The sequence below is a fragment of the Rhinopithecus bieti genome, unplaced genomic scaffold (assembly GCF_001698545.2).
Source record: "Rhinopithecus bieti isolate Rb0 unplaced genomic scaffold, ASM169854v2 scaffold_14839, whole genome shotgun sequence".
Lineage (NCBI taxonomy): Eukaryota > Metazoa > Chordata > Mammalia > Primates > Cercopithecidae > Rhinopithecus > Rhinopithecus bieti.
The window spans coordinates 479,475-490,892 of record NW_016808133.1 but is presented as its reverse complement, the minus strand read 5'-3'; the positions used below and the strand labels follow the sequence as shown (position 1 = coordinate 490,892).

Sequence of the window (11,418 nt, the reverse complement as noted above, 5' to 3'; positions counted from 1 at the left end):
AAAAAAAAAAAAAAAAAAAAAAAAAAAAAAGTTGTGAAAAGGACAACTCGCCAAGGGCTGTATCTCTGGCGAGGGACACACAAGGATGAAGCTGGTGAATTATCCAACAGGCCCGAGGTCCCAGAGCGAAATGACACTATCGCACCAAGGTCAGGCAGGTCTTGGGGGTGGCATGGGGAAAGGGGACATCCCAGAGCTCATGGAAAAGTGGGCTACTTCGGGAGTCCAAGGTCCTGTGTGCACTGCCCCCGTTAAATCGGAAAGCCTCGGTGCTTCCTACAAGAAAGTACGACGGTCCCCACACTTGGGGACGAGTTGGGGACGAGTTGTAAGGTCTGACGAATAACTCGACAGAGCCCGGTCAAGGGGTGACTTCCGATGGAGAAATGTGTTCTGCATCCGCTACTGGAACCAGGTGGGACGAAGTTAAGGGTGCTTGACATGCAAGAACCTTTAGCCTCAAAGGAGAGGCCAATTCAGCACGAGCCGCACAGGACAACCACGTTCCTCAGATCTGCTCTCCACGTGGGCTCCTGGGACCCCGCACTCACCGAAGTCGTAAAGGTTCTGGAGCAGAGCGTCAAGAAGTGTCGGAGAACTGGGAGGCGTGGCGGACCCCGGGCCTTGCTCCTGCGACATTGTGGGATCAACCGAGGAATCAAACCTCATTCTGCCGCGCGGCATCCCCGCTTCCGGGTTCCGCGACTGCGCGCATGCGCTATAGGGCCCTGCGCGGCTTCCGTCCTGGCTGAGATGGCGGCGCCCGGGGTCCTGTGGTGCGGCTGCAGAGGGTGCCGCCGCCCTAGGCGAAGTAGGGCCGTCCTGCGCGAAAGAACCGCCCCCAGCAGCAGCACCACCACTGCTTAGCAAAGAATCCCAGACCCCGCCCGGGACGGCAGCCGCACCATGGAGTCTCGCAGTTCATCTAACTCTTATTTCTCCGTTGGCCCAACCAGTCCCAGCGCTGTCGTGCTCCTCTACTCGGTAGGCGCCCAGGGAAAAGAGGCCCAGAGCGGAGCTGCGCGAGATAGTACCCCTTTCTCCCACTCCCTATTCCTCCGGCCCAAGACCCTTGCCCAAAAGAGCTGGCCCCCTAGGCTCCCGAGGAGGGGTTAGTTGGTTGGGTTGGTTTCCAGGACAACAGTGTATCGTGTGTCTGTGTGTGCATGCTTTTGGAAGTTTCTACCGATTATGGTTCCTTTGGTTCCTTTCCACTTGTTCCTTCTCTTTCTTTCTATCTATCAGGCCCTGCGCCTTCAGAAAGCTGCTGGACACGGGAATGAGGGATGAGAATTGGAGTCTCCCCATCTCTAGCGAGGGCGTGTCTAGCTACCTTTTGGGCAAATCTGAGAAACCTGCGGGTCTGACCCGCCCTGAGATAGCCTGTGGCTCCGCACCTCGCCCTTTGCTGCTCTTATATTCCTGGGAGTAAAGCACTTGGCTTGTATGTGGGGATAGAGTTTTAAACACTTTAATGTAGGAAAATTTAGAACTTCTAGACATTTTTATTGCCTGTTTTTGTCTTCCAGTCATTATTGTACCTTTTTCACAAATCATTTTGGAGGACCGCCAGCGCCACCCAGCTTCTCTCCCGCTTGCCTTTTTTCCCCCCAACCCCCTCTTCCTCTCGTGGTTTTAACCGGTCTTTTTTGCTGGCAGATGTTGGTCACCCACGATTTTCATGAAGAAATTATGAGATGGAAGTTTTATAGCCTTCAGGATTGCACAGTCCTGGGGCAACTGATTTGGTTTTTGTTTGTTTCTTGTTGTTTTTAACCACTAAATTGGTTTTTAGCTACTTTAGGAGGAAATAAAATAATTCATTTTAAAAGCATATTAGCATGTCCTGGTGATTAGTGTCTGGTTTGGGCTTAAATGTAGTGTTCATTTGTGCAGAAAGGTCAAAACAGGGTTAACACGACAGAGCAAGATAAACACCCCAGTTTCGAAAGAATATGGCTTCCTTCAAATTGAGACACCAATATTCTTTGGAACATGGAGAAACTCCTGTTCCCTCTCTATCAAGAGCTTTCGGTTTCTGATTGCTAACTGCCTATAAGGCTTATTATTTAAATCTCTCTCTACATTGATCTTCCCCACAATTCTGTGGTGGATATCAACCTTGTTTTCTGACTGCTACTCCAGAGCAGGCATGAAGGGAAGAGGGTTGCTATGCATATCCAGCTTTTAACATGTAGCTTTTTAAGCTCTCAACTGGTTTGTGAATTGGCGGGAATTTTCATTTTGTACATTAAAGGAAGGAGTTGTTTTTTTGTTTTTTTTTTTACTTCCCCTTCACCAACGATTCTTTAATAAGACTTGAGTCCACTTTTTCATGTGAAAAACTATGTCAGTTGGATCTGAGCATTCTGTAGTTCTGATGCTGGACAGCAACCCTCTAGTTCTCGCTACTGTTTTGTGACTGGGTAACCTTTACTTCCATGGTAACCTTACTTTCTCTTAGTACTTCAGGCTGTTTTTATTTCCCCAGCTACACTGTTATTGTGTAATACTCTAATCTAAAAGTAGCATTTTAGAAACATATAAGATACTGCTGATTGCAGCAAACATTAGGAATATATACAGTATCCTACTCATTATTCTCAGTTTCTGAGATATAGAAGTTACAGATCCAGGCTCTGCCTTTAAGGGCACAAGAAGTCATAAAAGTAAACAAATAATTACAGTTAAGTAGGATAAGGGCAATGATTGCAGCATGCATAGCATGTTGTGGGAGTGACAAGAAGGGGCACCTGACCAGTTTGGGTACTTGGAGAAGGTTTCTAAGAAAAGGTGACATCTGAGCGGATCTTCCTTTTTTTTTTTGAGACAGTCTTGCTCTGTTGCCAGGCTGGAGAACAGTGGCTCAATCCTGGTTCACTGCAACCTCCGTCTCCGGGGCTCAAGCAATTCTCCTGCCTCAGCCTCCCGAGTGGCTGGGATTTTAGGCACACGCCACCACGCCCTGCTAATGTTTGTATTTTTAGTATAGACAAGGACTCACTGTGTCGGCCAGACTGGTCTTGAACTCCTGACCTCAAGTGATCTACTCACCTCACAAAGTGCTGGAATTACAGGCATGAGCCACTGTGCCTGGCCTGAGCTGAGTTTTTGAGCTGTGAATGGCAGATGAGGGAGAGGAAAACTGTCCTAGACATTGATGTAAGAAAACTATTCCCTTGCATATTTGGGGTTAGAATTAGTTAGTTAGGTTTGGGTGGAAGAAAGGAGACATGAGAAACAAGGAAGTAGGCAGATGATATTTCCTAAAGAAATTTTTTGTGTCGTGTTTACATATCCTTGGGGATAAAATCGTAACTTTATGGGTGATCTTAATGTTACATATGTATGTGTGTGTATACACATATGTGTATACATAAAAATAAATATGTTTATTTGTTGTTGTTTTTTTTTTTGAGATGGTGTCTCACTCTGTCACCCAGGCTAGAGTGTAATGGCACGATCTTGGCTCACTGCAACCTTCACCTCCAGGGTTCAAGAGATTCTCCTGCCTCAGCATCCCAAGTAGCTGGGATTACAGCTGCCTGCTACCACACCTGGCTAATTTTTGTATTTTTAGTAGAGAAGGGGTTTCACCATGTTGGCCAGGCTGGTCTCAAACTCATGGCCTCAAGTGATCCACCTGCCTTGGCCTCCCAAAACACATTTATATTTTTGAAAGTCTGAGAAGACTACTAGGTTTCTGGTGTGATTATCTGTATAGGTAACCTGTCTTGCCTAAGTAGAGATTGTAGGAAGAGAATCAGGTTGGGGAGGGAATCTGATACATAAAAGTGGTGATCAGTTAGAATGCTATTGCAGTAATCCAGAGAAGTAATGAAACCTGGAGTAAGGCAGTAACAGTGAGCCCGGGAAGAAGGGAAACTGATGAATTTGTGTGATATTTAGGACAGTAAATCATCAGCCTTTGGAACCATTTGAATGTCGTGGCTAAGGAAGAGAGCGTAATCTGAAGTTCACTTGGGTTTCTACGATTTGGCAACTGGGCAGATGATGATGCCTTTCATTGATAGGAAATATGGGGAGAGGAGCAGGTTTAGTCAGGGTAATAGAATTCAGTTTGGGGTGTGTTCCGTTTGTGATGTAAGAGAGAAATATAATGATTTTTAACTTGTGGCTTATCATGTTATGGGCCAAATACATTCCATGGTATTTGGGAGAGATCCAAGTAGAGTTAGAAATATGGTGCCAGAGCAAGAGAGGGGGTCTGGCCTAAATGTATAGATTTTTCAGCAAGTAGTTTGTATCTATAGCCATCGGTGAGCCTGAAATCATTCAGCAAGACCCTAGAATGAAAAGAAGACCGAGGATGGGTAACTCCTGGTGTGCCATAATCCAGATGATGACTTCCTGTTAAAGTCCAAGTGAAAGATCCAGATGCCTTACAGTATCCCAAAAGCTATTGCTCTGACTTTACTAATCTTCTTGTTCACCTGTGCTTTAGCCATCCTGGCCTTCTGTTTCTCAGTCAGTAAGCATGCTCTTCCCTCAGAATGTTCATACTCCCTTCTGTGTGGCATGCTGTGTTTTCTCAGAAGTTTTATTGCTAGCTGGGCTGGGCACGGTGGCTCACGCCTGTAATCCCAGCACTTTGGGAGGCTGAAGTGGGTGGATCACCTGAGGTCGGGAGTTCGTTACCAGCCTGACCAACATGGAGAAACCCCATCTCTACTAAAAACACAAAATTAGCTGGACGTGGTGGTGCATGCCTGTAATCCCAGCTACTCAGGAGGCTGAGGCAGGAGAATCGCTTGAACTCGGGAGGCAGAGGTTGCGATGAACTGAGATTGTGCCATTGTACTCCAGCCTGGGCAACAAGAGTGAAACTCCATCTCAAAAAAAATAAATTAAGTATTAAATTATATAAATTTATAATTAAATAAATCCTGTTTTTAAAAATGGTAATAAATACTGAAAACTTAGCATTTTCTCATTATTATACTGTTACCCGTGCTCTTGAGATTGTCTATCGTGCTGGAAGGTGGAGATCCTATATAACTGTGTGCTACTGCTCATTTCTTCTCAGTTTTGCATTTGCTGGGGTCAGATTGGTAGCTTTAAATCTGCCCTGGTGGGAGCGTATATCTCACAAAAATTGACAAATGCTGTAACTCAGAGCTCTCCCATATCAAGTGTTAAATGGTTAAACATTGACCAACATACTACTGGTGGTATCACTAAATGAATTTACCTTGTTTATTTGTTGTCTGTCTTTCCATAAGGACATGTAGGCTCTCAGTGCAGTCCCTGCCTTCCTTGTTCGTGCTGTATTCACAGCCTATAAAACAGTGCCTGGTACACTGTGAGCTCTCTGTTGAATGAATGGATCCTCCAGAGCAATTAAAAGGAAGGTACAAGAAAGGCCTATTTCACTAGCAATAGGGAGAGGCCTGCCCTACTCTAAGTAAGATGGGGGGAGAGATAGTTCCCCTAAGGCTTACTTGGGTTCTTCTTTGTGTTATGTTCCTGAGTGAGTAGCCATATAAGTTTACTTAATGATAGTAAAAAATTCTCAAGCATGGTATAGGGAAGGCCAGTTAATGAGCAGGAACACTCAACCCTAGCTGCACATAGGAATCACTTGGAGTATTTTAAAAAAAGAATTCTGACAGCTAAGCAGCACTCACAGACCAAATTAATCAAAAATCTCTAGAGGTGGAACCTGGATATCAGTATTTATTTTGAAGTGCCCCCAGGTTATTTTAATGTGCAGCCTGAGTTAAAAACCACTGGATCCGTCCGGGCGTGGTGGCTCACATCTGTAATCCCAGCACTTTGGGAGGCTGAGGCAGGTGGATCACGAGGTCAGGAGATTGAGACCATCCTGGCTAACATGGTGAACCCCGTCTCTACTAAAAATGCAAAAAATTAGCCAGGCATGGTGGCGGGTACCTGTAGTCCCAGCCGCTCGGGAGGCTGAGGCAGGAGAATGGTGTGAACCTGGGAGGCAGAGCTTGTAATGAGCCAAGATTGTGCCACTGCACTCCAGCCTGGGCAACAGAGCAAGACTCCGTCTCAAAAGAAAAAAAAAAAAAAAAACAGAAAAAAACACTAGATTCGACATTGGGTAAGAGCCAGAATGGGGAGAGAGTTGAGCCTTATCCTGTGAATACCGAGGAGCCATCATCGACAGGGTTCAAAAAGTGACTTCAGGCCGGGCGCGGTGGCTCAAGCCTGTAATCCCAGCACTTTGGGAGGCCGAGACGGGCGGATCACGAGGTCAGGAGATCGAGACCATCCTGGCTAACACGGTGAAACCCCGTCTCTACTAAAAAATACAAAAAAAAAAAAATTAGCCGGGCGAGGTGGCGGGCGCCTGTAGTCCCAGCTACTCGGGAGGCTGAGGCAGGAGAATGGCGTGAACTCGGGAGGCGGAGCTTGCAGTGAGCTGAGATCCGGCCACAGCACTCCAGCCTGGGCGGCAGAGCGAGACTCCGTCTCAAAAAAAAAAAAAAGTGACTTCATTCTGTAATTTATTTTTTCATTCTACAGTGACATGATTTCCTACTAGAAACTGGGAGTACAGAAATGTGTAAGACACCTTATCTACCAGATAAGAAGTTCACAGTCTTGTAAGGGAGGCACCAAATACAAGTTTAATGAAGTGTTTTAGAGACCATCTTGAAAATCCAATTATTGAGGGCTCAGTAAAGACTGAAAGGAAAGGATGACCTATTCAATCTAGGTAAAGGGGAGAAGCAGAATATGGGACACAGAAGAGGTAACACAAGCTCTGGTTTATGGCTAAATATTTCCCAGGTGAACAGTGTGGAAGGAGCATTTGTAAGTGCTCCTCTCAATAACTGGTACCACTGTCCACCTTGTTCTTCATAAAAGAGACTGTCTCTCTCTTGATCACCACTGTATCCTCAGCACATACTACAGTGTCAAGCACATAGGCATTCAAATATTTGAGAATGAATCCTATTCTGTAGAGGGAGCAACTTGAACAAATATCTGGGAACACAGTTTGTTTAGGGAACTGCAGGTCATGACATAGCTGGACTGTTGGATTAAGAGGAATGGTCATGAGGCAGGAGGTGGGGGTCATGAGGAGCCTGGGGTCATATGCTAAGACAGGTGGACTTGATGTAAATCCACCTTGCAAGTAACAGAACCATGGAAGGATTGTAGATGATCATATTTGGCAAGCTTTTTCAAAGTATACATGCCTGCTAGTTTCCCTTAGGGGTTTTTATCCTGAAGACTCCCTCGCTCCCATACATGTCTATGTTTATGTACAGTTGATCTTTGAACAACATGGGAGTTAGGGGCACCAAACCTCTGCACAGTTGAAAATCCACAAATAACTTTTGACTCTCCAAAAATTTCATTAGTAATAATCTACTGTTGACCTAGCTGATAACATAAGCAATTCATTAATGTTTATTTTATGTGTTATGTGTATTATGTACTGTATTCTTAATAAAGTATGCTAGAGAAAAGAAAATGTTACTAAGAAAATCATAAGGAAGAGAAAATATATTTACTGTTCATCAAGTGGGAGTGGATCGTCATTAATCCACTTCATCCTCGTCACTTCACATTGAGTACGCTGGTGAGGAGGAGGTGGAGGAAGAGGAGGGGTTGGATTTACCCTCTCAGGAGTGGCAGAAGCAGAAAATCCTTATATAGGCCAGGCATGGTGGTTCACGCCTGTAATCCAGTGCTTTGGGAGGCTGAGGTAGGAAGATAATTTGAGCTCAGGAGTTTGAGACCAGCTTGGGCAACATAGTGAGACCGGCATCTCTATTGAAAAAAATTTTTAATTTAAAAATCCTCGTGTAAGTGGACCTGTGCAGTTCAAATGTGTGTTAAGGGTCAACTATATATACATATATACACACACACAAACACAGAGTCATATGATGCATAACAGTGTTTTACTCAATATATGATGGTGGTTCCATAAGATTATAATATTGTATTTTTACTGTATCTTTTTTCGTGTTTCTTTGTGTAAATACGTACCATTGTGTTACAGTTGCTTATAGCATTCAATACAGTAACATGCTGTACAGTTTGTAACCTAGGAGCAATAGGCTAACCACTATACCATCTAGCCTGGGTATGTAGTAGGCTATACCATCTGAGTTTGTGTAAACACACTCTATGATGTTTGCACAATGATGAAATTGCCTACCAATGCATTTCTCAGAGTGTCTCTCTATTGTTAGGCAGTGCATGACTGTATGTGTGTATACGTATATCCCCAGCTGATTCTGATCCTTTTCTCCTTCCACTCCCAGGACCACTAAATGGGAAGTTCTTGTTTTTAAGCCCTAAAATGATATAATGGTAGTTGGCTGCAGTCTATAGAGCTCAAACTGATACAACTATATATTTATTAATGAGAAATGTGGGATTTGAGAGTTTTCCAGCCTTATAAGCAAGAGCATTTAATATATTACAAGGATTGCAACTTCACATGAGAACTTCAACAGTGAAAAGACCTTTCCTTCATATAGTCTCTCTATATATGGACATAAATATGTTCATGTTTGCATGTTTCACCTGCCACCCTTTTATAAACTCCTCATAAATGCTATTTGCTTCCACTTATATTCTTAGGCCAAATTGTGGTCTCAGTTAACATTCTGTATTTTCTTCTAGTACCTCACATTTGGTCTTTCAGTTACTGAGTTCACTTATTGACCAATTTTGCTGTATTCCAAATACAACCAGATGTTGGAAATACAAAGAGGAAATAAACTTTCCTATCTTCAAGATAATTTCATTCTAGTAGGGAGACAGACATGCAAACAATTACAGTGTTGTCGGATACATACCATAATAGATGTAGATAGTAGGAAAAGAAGTGACAGGGAAAATATGAGTGATTCCATCCAGGACTCTGGGAGAGATTTCATAGAAGAGTGGTGCCTAAGCCTCTAAAGCATTTAGAATGCTGCCTAACACTTTAGTGTTAGCACATATTACAAGTGTCCTGACTCTTTGTAAGCAGTTATATGTGTTAGCTATAATTATTATCATTACTACTACTTTTGCAGAAAAGTACTTTTTAAAAAATTAACAATTCAGAAGTCATTGGTAGCCTTGTAAAGAGCAGTTTCAGGGGCTAATTGGTTAGAAGCTGAATGGCAGGGGCTGAGTAAGAAATAAAAAATTTGTCACAGGCCAGGCACAATAGCTCACACCTGTAATCTCAGCACTTTGGGAGGCCAAGGTAGGAGGATTGCTTGAGCCAGGAGTTTGAGACCAGCCTAGGCAACAGAGCAAGACTGTACCTCATTATTATTATTATTATCGTTATTATTATTATTATTATTATTGTTATTATTATTATTATTTTATTTTGTAGAGATGGGGTCTTGAATGCCTGGCTCCAAGCAGTCCTCCTGCATCAGCCTCCCAAAGTGCTGGAATTAACGTGCATGAGCCACCATGCCCAGCCAAGACTCTGTCTCTACAAAAAAAAAATTAAGAATTAGCTGGGCTTGGTGGTATGCACTTGTAATCCTAGCTACTCGAGAGGCTGAGGCAGGAGGGAGGATTGCTTTAGGAGTTCAAGGCTGTAGTGAGCTATATAATGGTGTCACTGTACTCCAGCCTGAGCAAGAGAATGAGATCTTGTCTCAAAAAAAAAAAAAAGAAGAAGAAGAAGAAAAGAAAGTTTTCACAGCAATGTACTGCTCAATAGTACCTTATTGGAGCACTTGTTTCTTGAGTGATTTTTCCTTTTGTTTGCACCCAGACGGTTTTTTATTTTATATAATTTGGGTTTCAAATGTATGTTTTAATGTAATTTTAAAAGCTAAGCAGAGGCAAACGAAACAAGTTTGTCAGTGTGGCAGATGAAGCCATGTAAAGTTGACCAGATTACTCCAGGGCTTAATGTCTCATCTTTGCTGTCTTCATTAAATTTCCCAAAGAGGTACTGGCAATGGTAGCAATCAGAAATGTAATAAAATATTATGATAAGTCAGTATCAATTTATTGATCCTAATTTTCTTTACATCTCTTTTTCTTACTATGTGAAAATCTAACATCCGAACACTCTGCTCCTTTTCATATGTCAAAGATGAAGCCTTACCAATGTAGTCTTTAATCTGTCCTGACTTATTTTACAGTATGTGCTCATAACTTTCTTGCCTTATCCACAGAAGGAGCTCAAAAAGTGGGATGAGTTTGAAGATATTTTAGAAGAGAGGAGGCATGTCAGTGACTTGAAATTTGCAATGAAATGCTACACACCTCTTGTCTATAAGGGAATTACTCCATGTAAACCAACTGATATTAAATGTAGTGTTCTCAGTTCTGAAGAGATTCATTATGTCATTAAACAGGTAAGTGATTCCCTCTTCAACCATGGCCAGATTTGTTCATTGTCAGCAAGTTCTAGATTCTATAATTTATTTTGCTATCTTTAATATATCCTTTTAGGCTGAGCTGTATTCATCACATTTATCAAATACTTATCGTATCCATGTGTGTTAGCCTTTTGCTGAACACTGGACTAGAAGTCTAACAGTGAGCAAGTTGAGCATAAGTGAAATATGTCGTCTGGGCATAAGTGAAATATGATACGAGACATGCTAGTAGTGGAAGCCCAGTGTGCAGGGGTGCTAATTAATTATAGGGGCAACTCATTTGGTGTAGGGAGTCAAGGAAGTGATTTTTTTTAATGAGGCCTAAAAGATAATTAGAGATTTTGCAGGTGAATTAGGGAAAGAGTATTCAAGCCAAACAAATAACTTATTCCTGTGGTTTTCAAACCTCCACATTAGCATTACCCGGGGAGCTTTTCAAAATCCCCATATCATCCCCATGCCAATTAAATAAAATGTCAGGGAAGGAATATCAGTAGTTTTTAAAGAAGCCCAGGTGATTCCAAAGTATAGCAAAGTTTGGGAGCCACTGGCTTGTTTTAAGGACTGAAGCCGTGAAAAGACTTGTACTTTTCTCTTGGAGAAGCTTTCAGTTTTCTCTGGTAGGAGATAGGTTGAGCCTATTCCATTAAGTGCATCCAATTTTCCTCATCAATTAGATGCTAACAACAGTGGTTCTCAACACTGGCTTCCCCTTAGAATCACCTGTAGGACTTTTGCAGAAAGTTTACTTTCACTGTACTGAAACTAGTTCAGTATGACTAGACCAAAGAGCAAAGAAGGTATAATAATAAGAAATAAGCCTAGAGAGGTAAGAAGGGTCGTGTTGTGAAGGACGTTGTAAACCGTGTTGGGTTGCATTTTATCCTAGTACAATGCAAAGATGTTGAAAGGTTTCAAGATAGAGTGTGACACGATCGGCTAATGTTTTAGAAAAACCATCTGCTAAAACTAGACAGGAAGTCTGCTTGTGATGCTCTTGGAATAATCCCTTTGTGCAGTCATAGTTGCCTAGACTAGGGAGTGGTTGTAGAAACAGAGAAATGCA

General features: G+C 42.7%; 2 protein-coding genes across 5 annotated transcripts in view; one reads left to right on the top strand and one right to left on the bottom strand.

Moving 5' to 3' along the window:
- The window catches only part of FSAF1 (40S small subunit processome assembly factor 1), an 18,409-nt gene extending 17,700 nt beyond the window's left edge, over positions 1 to 709 (bottom strand). For both annotated transcript variants that reach the window (XM_017885580.1, XM_017885581.1), the window contains exon 1: positions 552 to 709. In XM_017885580.1, coding sequence (XP_017741069.1) covers positions 552 to 684 — 133 coding nt within the window. In that variant the 5' untranslated portion in view covers positions 685 to 709. The remainder of the gene's footprint in view (positions 1 to 551) is intronic.
- The window catches only part of GNPAT (glyceronephosphate O-acyltransferase), a 35,199-nt gene continuing 24,481 nt past the window's right edge, over positions 701 to 11,418 (top strand). Inside the window, exons 1-2 of one of the 3 annotated variants that reach the window (XM_017885576.1) lie at positions 701 to 984; positions 10,146 to 10,328. In XM_017885576.1, coding sequence (XP_017741065.1) covers positions 907 to 984; positions 10,146 to 10,328 — 261 coding nt within the window. In that variant the 5' untranslated portion in view covers positions 701 to 906. The remainder of the gene's footprint in view (positions 985 to 10,145; positions 10,329 to 11,418) is intronic. The other 2 variants (XM_017885577.1, XM_017885578.1) reach the window with 2 other exon arrangements.